Source organism: Amblyomma americanum, chromosome 4, assembly GCF_052857255.1.
Source record: "Amblyomma americanum isolate KBUSLIRL-KWMA chromosome 4, ASM5285725v1, whole genome shotgun sequence".
In the NCBI taxonomy this organism is placed as follows: Eukaryota; Metazoa; Arthropoda; class Arachnida; order Ixodida; family Ixodidae; genus Amblyomma; species Amblyomma americanum.
Window position 1 is genome coordinate 206,026,917 of NC_135500.1, and position 20,444 is coordinate 206,047,360.

A 20,444-nucleotide genomic window follows, 5' to 3' on the forward strand; every position below is an offset into this window, starting at 1 on the left:
TACAACAGGAGAAGAAAACGAAGTGACAATTTACGAATTTGTTTGTTCCCAATTTCCGCCAAAAGGAACTGCGCATGAGAGCCTTATCACCTTCTTTCGTCGCAATAATACATCCAAGACTGCTTGCATCTAATTTCCAAATAACAGCAAACCGAAAGGACACTAAGTATAATTTTCCAGCTGCTAATACACTGCGGCCAACTTGCAATTTATCTCTTTACCCCGGGGCCAATTTGCCGGGGACATATTCTGCAGAAGCTTCACGAAGCGAGCCTTCAGCGTTCACGCGCAAACCACCGCGGTTTTGCGCCTGAGAACAATACGCCTCGCGCTCGTAGATTCTGCTTTATGTCGGCGAGATGTCAACATGTAAGGATTGACGGCAACATGGCGACGCTCGCAACAACGAGCACGGTAGGATCAGTCAGTTGCTACAAAACGGTCCGGACAAATCTTTTTTTTTTTTTCAAATGCCTTGCAGTTTCAGCCAATATCCCAAGGCAAGGAATTAATCTGTCCGGCGTCTTGGTCCCAGATGTTGGTGAACCAGATGGCTGATGCTACCTCTGACAAAATGCGTTCCATATATAGCCTTATGGGTGGCCCAAGCGCGCTCAACACAACTACAGCACAATCCAGATAAGCTTATCAACGGAGATGCCGCCACGTGAACCGGAACATAGGGTTGCTAAGTCACCCACGCTTACATTCAGGGAAGGCGCAAAGGAGCAAAGCACTCCCGAAATTTGTGGTTCCAGACAACAAGACGGATAAAGATCAAGCAACCGGAGCAAGCTAAGACATTTCCTCAGTAGTTTTGGAGGCAGACGTAGAACGCGAACCTGACAGGCATAACAGAACAGCATAATGCCTTGAACACCAACTATCCGAATTCAGTTTGCGTCTCAACGTCACCTAATTTGTTCAGCTCGCATGGGAAGCCAAACCACACACTTTCAACGCTTTGATGCTCTCCGTAAAAAGCCAGCAATGTCGCCATGTTCAGCGGAGTTTAGGCTAACAGCAAACATGAAAATGTAACCTCCATTCAGTACAGCACCGATTTCTCTCTAAAACCACTGGATTCGGGTCAAATTAAAAACATCAATAAATGCGTCTTGAAAATGAAGCTCTTGCCAAAAACGGCGATAAAACGGACACAGATGTTGGCCAGAACCAATGTTGACTGGGGAACTTCGGGACATATCAGTGCAGGCAGCAACAACGAGCGCTGACCGAGCTTCCCCCAGCCCTCCCCCAATGCACTGCCCCAAAATCGACGCACAAACTTCGGACCCAGACGTCGTAGCACTCCGGTCTAACGAACCTTTCAAACTCTCGCTTGACATCCCCGCAACCTTCGAGTGCTGCATTCCCGAGTTGCTCGAGCTTTGCTCTACGAGCCTCCCGCATCCGCTGCCTTGCTTTCTCCCTCGCAATTCGAAGGAGCTCCTCCTCTTCGGGGGTCAGACCTACAGACTCTGCCTTGAGCTTCTTCAATCTGCGTAACTCTCGCATTCGCAGTTTAGCCTTCTCATTTCTAATAAGGCGCTGCCACTGCTCCGTGCGATGTGGCTGCCCGACTTCCAAAGATTGACGCCTACGCTCTCTTGAACGTCGTTGCCGCAATCGGGCGTTCAACTTCCTAAGTTCGTCCCTCGACGCAGTCGGCGTCGCCGAACCGACGCCCGCGGCATTGGAGATGGAGTCCGACGCCAGGGACTCGCTACATATCGTCCCGGTATTGGATGGAGGCCACATGCCTTCGTCGGGCTGAAGTGTGCCCGAAGGGCAGCCGCGCAGCCGGTCCCGTCCGCGCAGTTCGTCTCACCGTCCAAAGATGGCGCTACCAGCTTCGTCCCGAGCCGTGTCGTCACCAGCAGCATAGGAGGGTGGCCGGTTGCCGCGCACGCTGCGAAGGAAGGTTGCGCGCTTTTTCGTTTTCACGCAGCAGGTCACGGAAGAGAGGAGAAGGCGTCGTTCTCGACGACACAGGGCGCCGTTGCACGCACAAGGCAGACGAACACGCTGGATATACCCCCGAACAAGCGAGAGTAAACTTGTGGAACTTTTATGCGCCTGTCACAACAACTGTTCGCCAATGGCAGCCGCCATGACCGCGCCGCGCAGGAATAAGCCATGTGCCACCGCCGACCGCCGGCGTCATCGTCCTGTCTCGCGCGGCAGGACTACTTTCTGACGCGCAGGCGTTCGGCGCGAAGCGGGGCGGCAGCTGAAAACGCTAATGCGCGTACAGCAGCGCTGGCGGTAGTAGCAGCGGGTTACTTTTACACAAAAAATTTCCAGTCACTCTCATGTGAGACAGCCAATACGGTCATTGCTCGGGTGCCAACTTTTAGCAAGGCGTGCGCCGCACGCTACGTGAGCTTATGGACCTCCTGCATGTTTGTAAACAAACGAGGTGGCGCTGCAGTCGCTAGCGAGCTCGTGGTAGGCAAAAGGTCGGGAAGTGGCGTCGCGGATAGGTGTTGAGCGCGGGTTTTCAAGGCTTGTAGGCGCGTTTCCAGTTTCTTTGAATCATAGCAATGGTCGATGCTTCCAACTTAGTAATTTGTTGAAGTACACGAGCTCGCGTTGGCCACGTGCGGCCTATAAAGAGAAATAGTTTGCCACTGTATTGTATATAATGGTTAGTAGTAAACATGTAGAAAGCGTTCCTGCCGTTTATTTATGCGCTAGGCATTGAATAAAACAAGTTTTGACACTATGCACTAGCCGGAATGATTTTACTTCGGGACAATAGTGAGGGGAAGTGCTGGCCTTGTTTCGTCGAAGCAGACATACGCTCATCGTCTGCTGACATAGGTACGTGTCGCGCTGTGCGAAAAGTGGGGACAGCGTCGTGTCCCTGATCTCCTGTCTCGCTTAGCACTGTTTTTAGCCGCATGACCACGCACCAGCCAGGCCGATTTGTCCTCTTGTTAAGCTGGTCGATTTGGTGAAAATTTTTGATTTCTAGAATTATTTTCTTTCCTAGCCCTGAAGTCTAGTTTCGTGACGAAAAATTATAGCAAAATATTGAATACAAATTTATAAATTACGCTTTTTAGAAGTGTGGTCGTAAAAAATTGTGAGGTAATTTCTTTGATTTCAATGCCGCATTTCTTTGACCAAAACGAAAGCGAAGATGCCATAAACGAGAGAATAAACTTTAAGGTTCGTTTTGTGACCTCTAACATTTTCTGCGACTGGATCACTCACCTTCGTAATTCGCATGAAAATAAAATGATTCCATTTGTCGCAAACTATTCCTGAGACGTTGAGGAGCGTAATAAATCTCTCGATTTTTTCCCCTACACGTGCAGTACTGTGTTATTTCTTGTAAGAAACGTTTTCATGTAACTATGCATGCATAAGTACTGATCATATAGAAAAAGAACTAATCGCGTCATCGTACAGAACAGGGCTTTATGTACATGCTGGCATAAAAAAAAACTGCGCACTATCTATACTCAATTATTTGAGACCTTGGGGGGACTTGGCGACGGTGTTAATTATAATTTTACAGGCATATTTTTAGCGCAAAGGACGGGACGAGATACAGACTCGTCCCGTCCTTTGCGCTAAAAATATGCCTGTAAAATCCGAACACCAACTAGCCCAACAACTCACCCTGTTGAAGTTAATTATAATTACCCAGAACTGCACCAGGTATAGCTATAAATAAAAGGAATGACTGAAACTAGCGTAGGAATTTCATATTTGCACCAAGTTTAGTTACATATCGCATGCCTGAATAACGAAAACACTTTTCATTGCCGCGTCCCCTCTCAATCTCGCCACGTGTCTGTTAGTAGCACGCCTGCGGCTGCTTCTTAATTTCCTAACAAGCTTCGCAATCATGTACTATCTCATGAAACATGACACATGCATCATGCAATAAAAAAGCATATGTCGTTTAGCACACTTAAGGTACGCTATTCTAAGCACACCAACGCGACCGCGCAAGATTGACACATCTTACCAGACTTCTTACTACTCGAATGAAATAATTACGTCGTGATATCAAGAAACATTTTCAAGTAAATATTAAATGTCATAAAACGCGCCATTACTACATGGTGTGCTATTAACAAAAAAACGCATACCTTGGGTGCGAGTGAACCTGTCGGCGCCCCGTGCACTCCGGCTCAAGGTGATAAGTACGTGTGCAGCTGCATGTCTTTTTTTTTTTCCTTGAGCAATTATCAGCCTACTATACTGAAGTTCAGGTGAATGAACGCAGTAATTTGCATGCTATTAAGTGCATTGAGTGGCAGTGCCTATCGACTCCCAGACTTCGCGCTTTACTACCGTGGCCCAATGCCTGTTAGCCAGTTTCCGAATGCGGCATTTATGCGCGAGAAACCTATCGAGGCTAATTTAATATTTTTTATGCTACTACGCGGATCCAGCAGTGACGCAGCTGGTCAATACACGCTGCTTCTGCAGTGCACAGGCTTGAAGCAGCCGCCGGTAACTGCGGCAGCTGCGGTAGGCACAGGCAAGCGGAACCTGTTTTGCCTACCATGCGAAAGTCGCTGCTAACATCAGCGCCACCGCATCTTCGTGACGTCGCGGGGTGAAGGAGGTCCATAAAGGAGCGTTCACCCGCGTGACGAAATTCAATAAGAAGGAACGATTACGCGTCAATTACGGGAGGTAAGCTAATATTGCTAGAGTAACGACGAATGACTCCACGACCAGCACTGCGGGAACGAAGCGTTAAGAAACTTACGATGTAGTCAAATTTCTGAGGAAACACAGACGAAGGACGAGGATTCAAAGTCAGCAATGCCCCGTGTCAATCCTAAAGTACGATAACGCAACCGAGCAAAACATAGCGGAGCCGCCGCAAAAGATCGGTGGTTAGCGCGTTCGGATGCTGAGCCCCAAGGCAAGGTTCAATGCCAGCCCCGCATTTCGATGGAGGAGGAATTCAAGATGCCCATGTACTGTGCTATGTCACTGCACGTTAAAGAACCTCAGGTGGACGAAATTAATCCGAAGCCCTTCCCCATGGCGCCCCGCATGTCTATTCGTCGCACTGGGACGCTATGCAGAAGCTCACGCGTGAAAGTGCCTGAAGGCCCTAAAATTTTACCCTTTCGCTTGAGCGGTTCCCGTCTCACGCAATGAAGGTTTCGGAATAGAATTTGCTTTGACGTCGTTCATAATGCGTGACATGATTGTTTGCTTTAACCCTTTTTATTACAACACGTAACCACCAAAATACTATCTCCAGGAATAGTTTCCAGAGCACGGGGTCGGAGATTTTTTTATTAATTTATTTTTTTTTTTCGCACGAATCACATGAACCTGTTCGGATCGCAGCTCGGAGCAACTGCGACTAATCTTACACTGCGTGTGCACCGAGGTCGCCAGGAAAGGGGAGGCTACTACGAAAGCCAGGATCAATTCATCGATACGATCAGATAAGAAGCGGGTCAGCCAGCTTTGACGTAATCGCCCGGCTGTTACGCACTGCACAGCCGTGCGAATCAAACAACCATATGACCGGAACAGGCAGCCGCAAAGCTTCATATACACAACACCACCATGGTAATGGCAGTTTTAGCGTAGCCAGCTAGCCGTACGCCAAATTCGGCAATGCTTTGCCGATGCTACCGTTGCCAGGCTTGAGTAGCCACATTTGCCGTACGGTAGCAGTTTCCATGTTTACCGTACGGCGGTGCTAAAACTCGGCAATGATTGCGACGCATGATGCGCACTGAAATAACTACAAGTCACCACAAATAATGAATTATGCGCCATAATTAAATGTGCTGATTACCCGACCTAAGCTGGAATTGCACCTTGGGAGCAGTAGTAGTCTTTCAGGAAGACCCCGAGTCCGGCTAGTCCATTTGAATCATAGCTGCACCACAGCTGAAGCCGGCGGATAGGCTAGAGCTTTGTCCAAGGCATCGCGACGGCTTTAAATACGGATACGAATCCAGCCAGGAGAAAAACAGATGCTCTACTCACCGAAAATTAACCAAGTACATGCACAATGCATTATGCCGCATGTTAGTTTAATTACTTAACACTCCTAGAGCCCACACTTGGGATGCGCACTGCAGCCAAAAACATGGAGTAGTGCCACTGCTGATATCATTTGGTGCGGCCGCTTCAACAGCGAGGATGTGTCATGGTAAATGTGCAGCTAGCTGTTCGGTTGACTTATTACTTACAGCGCTTGTCCGACCTATGCAGCCAGCAAGGAGGAACCCTTCGCTGACCTAATAATAAACTCGTCACCACCTTCCGGGCCAATAAAATGGTTCTCGATTCTTTGGAAAGCTTCTGCCAGATGATGCCCACTGCTTCAACTGCGGAGCGGGGGGTGTAGTGGTAAACGCATGTTACGCCCACAGTCATGAATCGATCGGCGCAGGAAGAGCCTAGCAGATGCTTCGCGAGCGCCTCTGGCCCTGGATAAAACTCGCACCTTTTCCGTGCGCAATTACTAGCGCGGGATTTCAGGCTTTCTTCGAAATGTCCACAGTGCCGGCAAGGTCGCGCACTTCAACTCGGCGGTCCTGCTCAACAGTGGCAGGGGTGTTATTTTAACGCAACAGCGTTAAGAGAATCTTTCTGCAGAAAATCCGCCGGCGGCGTCGGCGTTGTGAGCAAAAAATCCCCGGAGAAGCAACCTAGGGGAACACCTAGATCACGTCACCTTGTTGCATCATATCAACCTGCCCACCGTGGCAGCTAAATTAATGACTGGTCGTGAATGGTTGCTCGCGCAGAGCAACCTGGGTCACACAAGCCGGGCCACCAGCGGAAGTACCTGCCATCACAGGGCAGGGCTGCATCGATTAACCGTTGCACCACTGCACCGGGAGTGGTTAAGGACTCCCAGGGACCTATGATTGTATAGTCGAGAATGACCTGCATATACTGGAATTAACCACTATCGCTATCACATCATGCCCTTAAAGCGAAGCTTAAGTGTCCCCTCCAATTTTTTTTTTTTTCCACGATGTCCACAGTTGTGACCTCGAACGACAGCCCAGGTTGTGCTCCACCTTCAGTACACGTATGCAGCCAAAGCCTGGGTTCACAGTCCTCGTTGCTGGTGCACACGAACGCCGTTCAGCTAGGCCTTTATCTACAAAGTTCTCCACTTCATTGCAAATACGTTCTACCACTGCACAGAACTTGTCTCTTTCCACGTTCAAGCGAAGTGCGGACACGCTCACCTCCATCGTACGTTGAACTTCAATAAACCAGCATTTCTCGCTTCACGTACGTTCATGTATGCGTTTGCCCTGATGTCGTCGTCCGCCAGGCACTGTCCATCAAACCTTCTTGGGCTTTGCTTGGAAGGCCCGAATTTGTATTTTGTTCGTTGCATGAATAGTTAAGTTTTTATCTGCCACTAGCTCGGCTGAAGAGCGGCACTTTCCCATCGTGACGTCAGCAGATGAATGTTGCCTCCACGTCATAGAGAGTAACAGTTATCAAAACACCCCCGCACAAGGGCCTCATATCCTATTACCACTCCTTTTCCCGTCAAGACTTTCCTGTATCCAGCAATTAACCGCCTGTGTCTTGGCCACTCCCCCGTAGTGGGTATGCGCCAGCAACGTCTGAGGCCTTCTTTCCTTCCTTGCCTGCAGTAAAATGAAACACCCTAAATGTGCCTCAAAACAGCAAAAAAACTAGTGTCCTCATCTGTCAGCGTCTTTTGCGCTGTTCTAAGAAGCACGAATTACCAAATAGCCCTCACCTCTATCCTTAAGAGAACTTTTTGTTGGGCTAGTTGGTAATTGATCATTGTACCTTTAAGGCGCCAAAACCACGCACGCACGCACACACACACACACGCACGCACGCACACGCGCACACGAGAGGAGTACGGGACAGAGAGCCTATCCTTGTAACCCAGATACCTTAACTTCTCAAATAAAATCCAGTGAAAACTATCACAGTGTGTGCGCGCCAAGAACCCCAACTAAGATTTCTCCAGACCACTTGGGGCTTCTGCAAAGTTCAGAAATTAGAGCTGCTACAACGTGCCACCCACACACGCCCTACCTCGTGTAGAGGGTGCACGTGCTTTTTCATGCGCATTTGCAAGGAAGTTCGGCCACCTTTTTTTTCCAATCCTGCTTAAACGAGAGGACACAATAAAAAAAAAATTGAACACCTGAATGACATGTTCCAGTCTTAAATAGCCATTTGTCTCTGGACGACGCTACCAAAACAAGTCAGCTCTTCTGACCAGCGTGGTTGGCTCGTGCGAACAATACGTTTGCGGAATCCATCGCCTCGCAATGGCAGCATCCGCTACACACCCGCAAAGAGTCCGCCAGTATCGGCTGTCCCCTGACGTGCTGTGTTTTGTGGTGTAAAGCAGCTAGGGCTATCATGAGCCAAACACTGGGGTAAACATTCAAAGTTATTTCTTTTCTATATTTTAATGCTTAAGGAACACCAAGATACGTGAAAAATCTACATCTGAGTTATTTTTTAAGAGCAACCTACAGTAGAATACAACTCAAGGACGTAGTGGCAAATACACCCCAAAAGAAGCCCTCCGGCCAATGGCGTCGACCAATCCTATTTCACCGAGGCATCTGCCAGTCACCTGCGATTTCACGCCAGTGGATAAACCTCGACGCCATTGGCTGGAGGGGCTCGTTGAAGAGCATTTGCCCCTGCATTCTTCCCTTGTATCCGACTGTTGGTTGAAATACGAATGTGTTCGTCGTAGTACACAGCGAAATGCTTTCTTCGGAGTTTCTCAAGTATTGCACATGTGCACCAAATGAGGTTTACTTTGACCACGTCTCCGCATCACGCACAAATAGACTTGTCACGTTTCTTGAATATGACATTATATACATGAAAAATGCGATGGCAGCACAAAATCAGTTCTATAAATCATTGCTGCTGCCTACAAGACATCCATTCGCCCAGGACCGGCTTTACAATACGGAATTTGTTGTAGACTTCAGTGCCCCATTTAGTCTGCCACTTGTTTCTGAGCTTTATACCTTATCGACTTTATCTTTATGACCTTTCGGCATCATTCGAAACAAGTGAGCACGGCGTGACCTTCACTTCCGAAACCCTTGAAGTCAGCAATCTAAGCCCTTGCACACCAAACCTCCCTTCTCTATATCATACACCCGGCGAAGAAGAACGACACGCCAAAGTACCGGAAGACCAAAGCGCCTCTAGTTCCGCCTAACTGCGTGATGAACGTTATCAGTAACACATCTCGGTCGATGGTGTTATTACGCCAGATGCCTATGTTGACGAAACACGTCCCCTATACTACGCAGCGCTACATCTTGCCCTACATGAAGATAACACAACCTAGATAAGCTTATCGATGGAACTACTTCCACGTGGACCGACGCGCACCAATGCTAAGACGCCCACTCCTACACTGACCAAAAATAGGGAACGCCTGCACCACAGCAGGATGGTTAAAGGTCAGTCAATCGAACTAATTGGATTAAGTCGTTTTAGGCAATTTACGATGGCAATTGGAACACGAACACCAAAAAAAAACAAGGATCATGACAGCCATGTAATATAGTATATGCCGCAAAAAGCAAGTAACCTCTTCCAGTCCATATCAGGTCATAAAAAATTTACAGCCCACATCGTACAAAAACTGCAACCTAAAAGCCTCAGCTTCCCTCTTTACGTGACTCTTCAGCCTGCCTCTTCCTTGTTGTTAACCGAAATCAACAAACAAGTTACACAGACCCTATACAATCACACCCCGTTGAGCGGAATTAAGGCTAATCATCATCATCATTTATTTACCCTTAAGGGCCTCAGGGGGCATTACATAAGGGGGGGGGGGGGGGGGCGAACAGTAATCATGTCACAAAGAACAAAATTGGAACATAAACTTAACACATGTAGATACAACTGTGAACACTTCGAAAGAAAAACAAGCAAGTAAGTTAGTAAACAAAAAAAAAGAAAAAAGGGCCTTCAACAGGAATTAGTTGGAGAATAAATCAATTAACATTAACAGTCACTTTAAAAAGGTAGCCTCCATTTCTGCCGTTGGCGAATTTGTCTGCAATCGCTGAATCAATTTCAACCGGAAAGACAAAAAATATTGGGCTTCCGCAAATGTAAGTCCCACGACATAATGCCCCCAACGCTACATGCTAAAGCAGGCACTGGCAGGCATCGGCTAAGCCCAACGTTGGCCAACAGCTCGGCAAAAAAGTAGGCAGTGGCTTAGCTCTGGTTAAGCCTAGATATACAAGCGAAAAGGTTCAGTTATGCTTGGTTTGACGTCATGGCTATGCTTCGTAGCTTAACTGGTATTGGATACATACCCTTGGCTGCTGCTGGCTGAAGATGTGGCCAAGACACGCTTTTCGGCTTCTTTCCGACGCCGCTTAGCAATGCGTATTTCCCGTTGTTCAGGCGTTTCGGCTGCACGTTTAGCTTTGGCTTTATCATTTTTTCGCTGTTGTGCAGCCAACTCCCAAGCGAGTACTTCTGGATCGGACGAATTTAATTTCTCAGCTTTTCTGCGTAGTCTAGCAGCAGCCGCACTCTCCTTCCCTTCCATGTCGAGCGCGCACGCCTATTCTCTGGCACTGGCAAGCATGCACATGACGCATATGTGCAGTAGCGCGCGGCTGCGCCGAAAGGTCAGGCGACGGAGTCTGCGGCGGCGAGGGCTGCGGCAGCGACCACCTGCGCGGCGCATGACGTCACTCATTTTCGCGCATGCGCATAACTCAACAGTTCGGCTCACGCGAAGCTCGGCTGAGGTGGCTAGAATGGGAAGGTGTGAAAACCGGCAGGGAAGCATGGCCCCGCCGATGCCGTGCGGCGGCGCTGACGGCAGAGGCGCGGTAAGGCGCGCAGCCGAAATGAGCTCATCGCGCAGGCTAAATTTTTACCACCGAGGCGAAAATGAGGCCGTTTCGCTTATCGCGCGTTTTCTGTGAGTGTCAGAGAATGAATATTTACCATAAAAATAATGTTTCGTCAACTCGCATCATTATTCCCGTGAAATATGCTGCTTCACAAGCCCAGTTCGCATTACATAGCTGGAGTGAAGCGCGTTTTGTGCGTGCACATTTCGAGACGCGGCCTGGGATGTGAGGTACGCCGTAGTGGAAGGTTTCGGAATAATTCCCACCAACTGAATTTCTAAAACGTGCACTGACTCTCTACACTGCGCCACCATCGAAACGCAGCCACTACGGCGAGAAGAGCAGGCTGTAATGCGTGCCCCAGGACCTCAAAACTACACTCGCATTGGCTGAAGGCGCCCCCTGAGGCGCCCCAACGCACAAACCAGTTTTTGCCGGCGCTTGCGAACCTGTAGCATGTATGCCACCTTGAAGCTCATGTAAGCAGGGACCTCGGAACAGGGGGCGGTTCCCCCCCCCCCCAACATCCAACATTTTCCCAGCTTGGCAGCGCCCCCCGTCTCCAATTGCTGACACTTGGATCAGATATTGCTGACAATTGAAAAACTTCAGTTCTACGACTGCTTTAATGCAAAGCACAGTGGGGCTGAGCTACTTGGCTTCGTAGCCAGTTATAAAGCATTTCATATGAGTAGCCTAAACCCGTCATGTCCCAACAGAAGTCGACAGTCTGACCCATGCACATGATCATGATTAGCAGAATTTAAACAAACTGTGGACAAACTTTTTTATTGCAATTGATCACTCCTCGTGCATACTAAAGCTGAAGTTCCCATTTCAATTCGTTTTATATTGCAGTGAATCTTTGCACCGTTTGTTCGTTCGAACTCAAAATCGCTAGCACGCGGCTTTATCATTTTGTTTTGTAACGCGAGATGCGGCCAGACATTTCCATCGATCGTGGCCACGTGCAAATGCTTCCACATTTTGCCAGATTGCTGTAGTCGCTTTTGGTTTCTTATCTCGAGATAACACAAGGAACCTTCGATCGAAGGTTCCTTTAAATTGAGCACGGCCAGGTACTCATGAGTCATTCAGTTCTTAGTGGGCGCGAGTCAGCCCCTTAAACAGTTTCTTTTGGAAGTTTTTCGTTGTCTTCCTGACTGCTGGAGCGTCGTCACCACACGTGACAGTTTGCATCAACCTTTGAACTTTAAAAAATAATAAAAATATAAAAATTATTGCATATAGGAGCATTAAATACATAACAAAATAAGCTCGAAGTCTTGCCCCCTCAAAAAAAATTCCGGGGTCCCTGCATGTAAGCAATCTCCGACAATTACAGACAGTGAAGCAACACAACTGGCCATGAAATCGTTTATTTACAAGTTAGAAGGAAAACTTTTGCAGAATTCGATCTACAACACACAAGGTTTCAGTGTTTTCCTTTTCATCTCACTATCCTCCTGATTTATACCTTTAAGCAAAAAGCGAATCCTTGTGAGGCAACAAAAACGTACAAAACTGATGCTGTAAGCGTAACAGATTTTTCAGAACAACCAATTTTTGGCACATCACCAATTGACTGAAGAATCTCTGCCGCAGCTTCGGCATGCAAGGGCGTTCGGCTGAACGCATGTGTAAGTTTGTATTCAAGGACGTTGACAAAGATTGTAAAATGATACTGACGGATATAAAAGGCCCCCCAAGGTCCCACTCATTAGTTGCCTCAGCTGGAAGGTTTTTGGGAATGTTGCCTTCATCACAGAGACATGCTCGTCTGCGAGCTTCACAATGAGTTGTCAAAACACGCTTCCTGTGCCACATAGCCTGCAATGTAACAAATGAGCTGCGCATCGATGTGTCGCATGAGAAATCGCTGCTACAGACACTCCAACACAGGCGACGAAACGAACTGAACTAACTGCTATGGCGTGTGCACGGCCCGACGCGGCTGGCTGAGCTTACCGCGCCGCTAGTAGCGGCGCCACTTTCTCCCTATCATAGGTGCGCAGAAAAGCGCCGCGTTATTCACACCTCCCCATTCCAGCCACCCTAGCTCGGCTCTGACCCGCGTAGTGAAGCTTTCCGCTTCAAAACAATGTTGGAAGGGGAATCGCGGGACACTCAGAGGGGACAGGAACAACAAACGTCCCCCGCCAACGTTCAGCCACGGCGCAGCCGACTCCACTTCCGCCCGCGGGCTCCTCCCACAACGCAAAGAGGAGCGCGAGAGGAAAAAACCCGGAGCGCAACGTAGCCGGTTTTCCGCCGGCGTAGTTCGCCTCACCGTCCAAGGATGGCGTCACGAGCGTCGACTCAGCGCGGCGTGTCGTCCCCAGCAGCAGGGAAGGGAGGCCGGTCGCCCCGCAGGCATTGACGGAAGGTCGCTCGTTGCTTCTTTTTACACGCTGCAGCTCACAAAGCCGACAAGGCGGTCTCTCTGACATAAAAGTCGCCGCTGGCTGCTTGAGGCGTGAAAACAATATCACCGAAACGTGCGAGAATAAACTGGTAATCTAGCACTACGCCTGTGCGCATCTCACAGCGACAAACGCGCACTAATGGCGGCCGCCATTGCTACACACCGGGTGAATGAGCCATGTGCAGCGTCGCTGCCTTCCTCCTCTCTCTTAAGCGGCCGGACTACTTTCTAACGCGCAGGCGCTCAGTGCGAGGCGGCGCGGCAGCCGGAAACGTTAACGCGCACTTCGGGTGCCTATGACGGGTGCGCTAGCTCCGACCAATGCGGTTACTGCTTGGGCACCGAACGAAGTGTCCGTACGTGTTCGCCGCTGGACGCTACATAAGCTTCTAACGGAGCGTGGACTCAAATATTTAACACACTCGCTGGAATGCAAGACAGGAAATGATGAAACGGTGAACTCCGACAGACAGCTCAAGACTCTAGAATAAGGACCAACGATTATATCATCACAACTGGCCCGAATGAAGTGACGATGGAAGCAAATTTTTGGGAAAACAGGCCAACTAAAAGCGCTAATGTGTCAGGATGCAAGGTCAGAACAAGGTCGCATGACGCTGCGCCGCCTCAAATGAGTTCTCGTTCATCCAAGAGCCCTAAAATTCACTCAGCAATCGCCCAGCCTAACTAAAAGTAGCGATGTATACAAGTCCACGCCCACACGTACAGATAGTCAAGATTGGCGTGTCACCAGAAAAATTCGCGTTTGTTTGCGACCATCGGCACGTTCCGTAGACTTTTGCAACCGACTGCATGTCCGAAAAGAGTGCTGCCCACCGCTGCAGAGGGAACGCCCATCACACCAACAACTCCAGATAAGATAGCTGCGTTCGGTATCCAGTTTTCCGATTACACATGCAGATGTAACGCACCCGCAATGTGTAGGACAGACAGCCAACAGTGCTCAACGCTGTAAGTACCCGAGACAATCCATGCATCGACTTGTATGCTGGGGCAGCTACACGAAAACAATACAGGGGTCTACTTCATCAATACCGCCAGCGAAGAAGCCAAAAAGGCCACTCTGACGCCATAGATCTGCGAATATGCACAGTAAGGTCGTGTGATGAAGACTTCTAAATGTCGAGCAGGAGACAACATGTAGCCGAAATGCGGTATAAGCCCGGCGCGTTACCCGAGGTCGAAGCTGCTAAAAGCCACCATAAACAAACATCTATCCGTGTTAAGCACACGTGTTGAATACCTTAACAAAGATGGGAGGGATTGTACACCGGCATGTCTAGACGCGGCCGACTGGTATTCTACCTGCACCACAGTCGACGCCGACAGCAAAGCTCCAGGCCCGCCCCATACCTTGTCGTAGGCTCAAATACGATGGGCTATCAAAAGGGTCATTAAAAAGCAATATCACACTCACTAAATATGGAACAAGCACAGCTCGACGCCTTGTCCCAACGATTTACTTATTTCATACTTCAGGTGCAGTAAGGATAAGTGCACACTGCAGTCAAAGAACGAAAAGTGTCACGATATTCATCTCTATATATGTGGTTTCAGACGGCGAATGGGAACCTGCTCAGTCATCTTTCTCATGGACTAACACGTATGCAATGTGGGCAATCCTTTTTTTTTTCCCGAGGGGGGGGGGGGTGAAGGTGCAATTACGAGATCTTTCCCACGACGTCTCTGCTTACCCCTGGGGCACAGACTCGCCAACAGGCGTAGCTGTCGTCGCGATATATTTCACGTGGCGGGAATATGTTTAGGCCGTCGGAGCGGGCCCTCAACAACGCCACCGCATCGACATATGACTCGCTGGTGTACAGGAACACATATCTCGCGAGTTGCGTGAAGATCCTGAGTTCAGTGAATGCAGCGATGCTGCCACTGATATAATGCAATTTGGAGCAATTTTTGGAGCACTGAAACTAGCAATTCGGAACACTTTGGAGCACAGGAACGCCGATCCAGGAGTAGTCTGGTGCGCTTAAGTTTCCAATCACGGCCATTTCGAAGCAATAAAGCATTCAGAGGCATTAAGCTGGCAAAAGTATGAGTGCAGCGCCATTAAATTTTGTTGTTATTGGCAAAGAGTATATACTCTTTACCTCACGGGTCTTCAATTCCAAGTTTTATACTGTATAACTGAAGACGACAAAACATTCCGAGATATGTCACACAATTTCACATGAAGAACGCATATAATTTGCATAGACTCGCGAACACAGTAGCTCAAATGCCACGCGTGGCCTTCCACCTTTCTGTACAAGCTCGAAAGACTTTATTTATTAAGGGGAACGCGGCATTCAACACAAGCCTTTTTATTTTTTTAATGAATTTTGATGAAGCCTCTTCAGCACGTTAAAAATGCTTTCAAACTCAAATGCACACAATTTCGGCATTATAGCTATAAAACTCTCTTCAATTAATTTTTTTTTCCTCTCCTACACCTTGAGAAATGCCTGCGGACTAGACAATCTGTGGTAGAAAACTGGTACTCGCCACATTTTGGAATATATGCTACGCGCAATAACATCCTTAGATTTTTTTTTCTCTACGACACATTTTTTTTTGTTTTCATCTTTTACAAAGCAGTTGGCATAGGCGTGTCTAAAATGTGAACATGATGTCATCACATCGAAAATCTGCAATTCCTCACAACGGAAAAGCAACGATGTCATCGCATAGAACAGAGTTCTGCGGGTGCAACAAAAAATAATTCAGCCGATTAAGCTTAATTGGCCAAATGCGCCGTACGTGCGCTAGCATGTCGCGTTTCATTCCGCTTCCGGTTCGATACTTGGGTGTCAAGGTTAGGCTGAAGGCACAGATCGGCGAAATCGGTATAGTGACAGCGCACTATAAAATTTTGGGACCGCTTAAAGCAGATTAAGAGGGCATTGCTATAGCGGTGTGTTCTGGATCCATTACGCACTGATGGAGACGGCGAAATACATCCTTTCGCACTTTGTTAAGGCCGGCGACAGCAAGTCTCGCCTGTTGGCAGCCAGAACATTTGTTTCTGCTGTGTGGCTCCGAGCAACTCAATGATGATTGCTCCCAGGCCTGCAGTCAAGGACCACACGGAGAGAACCCGGGTGTCGGCTGTTTCCAATTGGCGAGCTTTGCGCGTTCGGAGTGTGGGACCCGAGAGAACGGAGGCCTGAAGTTCGAGCACAACCGGACCCCTTTCCGAAGACTCCGACGTGGCTGCAACGCGCAAGCGGCCGTTATCTTCCCCAATCGCCGTGACAATGTAAGGGAACAAAAGGGCCTCATTTCCGGTGGCTCTTCGGCGTTGTGAGCGCCGCGGCGGGCTGGCGGTCATCGTCCGCAACCTTCGAAATTGAAAAAATGAACAATGCTTTCGAGGTGTCAAACTGCTCAGAATGGAAAGCATAACCCACTACGCTATCGCGTCACACCTTGAAGGCGAAGCCTAAGTGTCCTCTCCGTTTCTTTATTAGTCCATTTAGTGCAACCTTCGGTGCATAAGGAACGAATGCCGCGTGACAGCCATGTTCGTCACAAGTGGACTTCAACGGATGCAGTTGATGACGCCGCGGCGAGGTTCAGGCTTTCCGCCGATTCACTACAATTGAGAGCATCAACCGATTCCGCTGCTCCAGCCTTCAGAGTTCCCTCAAGGAATCGAAGGACCCCCGTGAAGCCACGTGGTCCGAGTGGGCGTGGCCATGTGTGCACGCCCCGAAGGGGGAGAATTCTGGGATAGTTTTTGCTCGCTTCTGGACCATTACAGTTTGTTTGTTTGTTTAGTTGGTTCGTTCCACGCGCGACTGCCGCGGAAGACAGTTGGGACTGATGACTGTCCTCTTTTTTTCATCGCTACTTTTAAATGTGGTCCTGATGGATGAAGGTCGTCGAGGTTTATTAGCGCGAGAACACTAGTTCACTAATCCTGAAAAAGCCGATGCTTTTCTGAAGCCTCTATGATAAGTGGAGAAATAAATATTGCCGCAGCAACTGGGATTCGAACCCACGGCGGGGCGAACTGAGCAGCTTCGCTGGCCACTGCACGAGAGCGCTATATCCTATCGCCGCAACCGGTCAATAATAATAATAATAATAATAATAATAATATTTAATTGGTTTGGGGGGAAAGGAAAGGGCGCAGTATCTGTCTCATATATCGTTGGACACCTGAACCGCGCCGTAAGGGAAGGGCTAAAGGAAGTGAAAGAAGAAAGGAAGAGAGAGGTGCCGTAGTGGAGGGCTCCGGAATAATTTCGACCACCTGGGGATCTTTAACGTGCACTGACATCGCACAGCACACGGGCGCCTTAGCGTTTTTCGGTTGCGCCCCGTGCTAAACTGCCACACTCTCGTGGTGTGTATTGCACGTCGTCGTCTCATCAACTTCCATCCGTGCAAAAAGTTACGAAAGTAAAGGAAACGCGCGTTAACTGGCTCCCCAGGTCAGTGGACACCTCAATCGCGCTTTGACCAACGTGGCGGCAGTGACAGAGATATGCGCGCTGCTTTCGTTTAGGTTGACATTTTGCCAGAAACGCGGCACTGGTACAATAGGCCGCCGGCGTTCAGTGGGTTAAGGGGCGTTGGCATTGAGTCAACGTTTAGAAGTCGCTGTTGATATTGAGGAAAGGAAAGGCGCATAACTGGCTCCCTTGGTCAGGGGATACCTGAATCGCGCTTTCAGGTTCGTGGCGGTGGTGTTCACGAGCAAAAAAAAATACTTTCGCACAATATTTTAACGCGACAGCGTTAAGGAGCTCGTGTCGCAGAAAAACCGGCGTCGTCGGCGTCTTTGGCCGTGAGCGAAAAATGGCGCATCTCGGTGGACACTTAAACCACGCCGTAAAGGAAGGGATTATCCGTCTTACGGCGCGGTACAGGTGTCCAGCGAGAATTGTGAAACAGGCGTCATTTCCTTTCCTTAAAGCGTATTTTTATTTCAATTTCCTTCCCTTACGGCCCGGTTCGGGTGTCCGCCGAGATATGTAAGACAGGCGTCCTTTCCTTTCCAAAAAACATATTTAATTTTCCTTGCCTTACGGCGCGGCGCGGTTTGGGTGTCCACTAAGATATGTTTCCTTTCCTTAAATTGCCCGGACATGGTGTCGCACCGAAGGACGATGGCGTTCCGTGGATTTCTTGGCAACGCTGCATCACGCTGTCGCGTCCTGCTCTTAAAGGCGAATCTTAAGCGTCCTCAAAATTCTGTGCTCAGCAATGCAAAACCGCCAGCATTTTTTTTTACTGGGAACAAGGCTAAACAGCTAGCACCCGAGCCCAGTGTCGAGCAATGTCCTTGCACAACCATCCCTCGGTAGTTGGGGCACATTGCAATCCGCTAGGTAAGCATGACTATCAGAAGGGACCTGCGGAAGTTGTGGCATACTGTAACTCGCGATTAAATCGGTCGATCCGGTGTAATCTCTTCAGTACGAAAATAAATAAGAAGGAATCACGAACCTTCTCTCAGCAGCCTAAGCCTCGGTCGCGCACATATGACTGGTTGCCCTCCGAAGGCAAAACGCCATATTGGAAAACAACGCACCGAACAGACCACGATTTCGTTGCGCGAAGCGGGGGAGGGGGGGGGGGGGGGGGGGGGTAAATGTTTCTCGTGCCTCGGCGCTCTCTGCGCGGCACAAACACTAGGCGGCGCGCACACAAAAGCTATTCGGAAATCGATTTGCAAGAAACTGCTCTCCCTTCCCGCAACCGACAGCTCTTCTCCAAATGTTTTACGCAACTAGCGATAGCATGTTCGCACATTTAGCCGGGGAAGTTAATTGCCGAATTTAAGCAGTTGTCAGTTACTTGCCGAAAAAGCTGCATGCGCGCATAGACTGAACTCAGCCTCAGCTAACATCAATATTGGCAATAGCAAGGAAGATACAGGGGCGGATTTATGGGCCACCCTGGCAGGGGGCGGTCCCATTTGAATAACTTATTTCTGGGACTTCTTTCACAAAAAAAAGCGAGGTGGTTGCGTGATTTTCATATGCAAAATTTATCCATAAATACACCCCTGGCAAGATGGCGAATAACATTTTTGTACCACGGGTCAAGGAAAGCGCTGCCATCGGCTGCCAGAGTCATTTCCTTTCTAATACTATCCCTAGTCTAGAGACACTTCCCAGCGCACTATCGATTAGCGCACTATCCGCGCCCCCGTCAAATCAGGAACACGGGATGCTTAAACGTAACACTGAAAGTGCGCTGCCTGCCTGGGCATTTCTGCTCCCTCCAACACCACATCCACGGCCGCTCGATCGCCGCGGGCACAACATTAAAGCCCTCATGTAAAGCCCTCAAGGGCCCTTGAGGTATCTATAATAAATAAATAAATTCGAACGACGCACGTTTCTGTGTACGGGAACAGCTTCGCCGCCTGTTTTAATTCCGTGCAGCAACAGGCAGGGCTTACGGTCACTCTCTAGTCGCTTAGCGTTGCACAGAAAGTACCCAACATTCCTTGCGCTCCCTCCCGCGTCGTCTGCTATGGAGCGGCAGACTTCCGGTCGAATCCGCCAATTTCGGTGCTGCTCCGCGAAACCATATTGGCTCGGCGACTGCTCCTCAATCTGCCATTGGAATAGCCTTGCTCCGGAAAGAGCAGAAAGAAGTTCATCTGGAAGTGCTCCCAACTGCCTAAGGAACCCGTTATGCGCCGTTTATTTTGCAGTCATCCAGTATACGCACTGGAGTCATTAAAAGTGGACTGTGTGTGCGCGCATGCGTATACGTGTGTTTGAACAGCTATTATCAGTAACGAACGGTAAAAGCGTCGCTCCACAAGGACTGCGCCTTTTTTTTTTTCCACAGCAGTGCCGATCACATGCAATCATATGCTCTCGACGCTCACGAACGCATCGGCGTTAAGAGGGTTGACCTGTGACAGTGTCCATAGGAAATACACGGGAACTTTCAGAAGCTGTAGCGTGTCTAAAAATGACTCGATTTTCATGAGGTCTGTGGCAGCATTTCTTCTCTAGTGAATAGAGGAAATGTTGCGGACAGATAAATTAAGTTTAATATTTTTTTTTACAAATCAGAGGTAAATACCAGGAAAATAGCACTTTTTGATATGTGGGTCTGCCCCGCCGCGGTGGCTCAGTGGTTAGGGCGCTCGACTA

At 48.9% G+C, this 20,444-nt stretch overlaps 2 protein-coding genes across 15 annotated transcripts in view; one reads left to right on the plus strand and one right to left on the minus strand.

The window, feature by feature from the left end:
• LOC144129167 (LETM1 domain-containing protein 1) overlaps positions 1–20,444 on the plus strand; it is a 369,791-nt gene that overhangs the window by 209,975 nt on the left and 139,372 nt on the right. The window lies entirely within an intron of this gene.
• The window catches only part of LOC144129165 (histone-lysine N-methyltransferase eggless-like), a 120,007-nt gene that overhangs the window by 44,764 nt on the left and 54,799 nt on the right, over positions 1–20,444 (minus strand). The window contains exon 1 of one of the 14 annotated variants that reach the window (XM_077663133.1): positions 13,165–13,482. The exons of 8 other annotated variants lie outside the window; for them this stretch is intronic. Coding sequence is in view for 3 of the 6 variants with exons in the window: in XM_077663123.1 (XP_077519249.1) it covers positions 1,328–1,761 (434 nt within the window). In the remaining 3 variants the exon portion in view is untranslated. Of the gene's footprint in view, positions 1–1,327; positions 2,140–10,322; positions 10,677–13,164; positions 13,483–20,444 lie in introns of those variants that run through there. 5 more of the 14 variants (XM_077663131.1, XM_077663122.1, XM_077663123.1 and 2 more) reach the window with 5 other exon arrangements.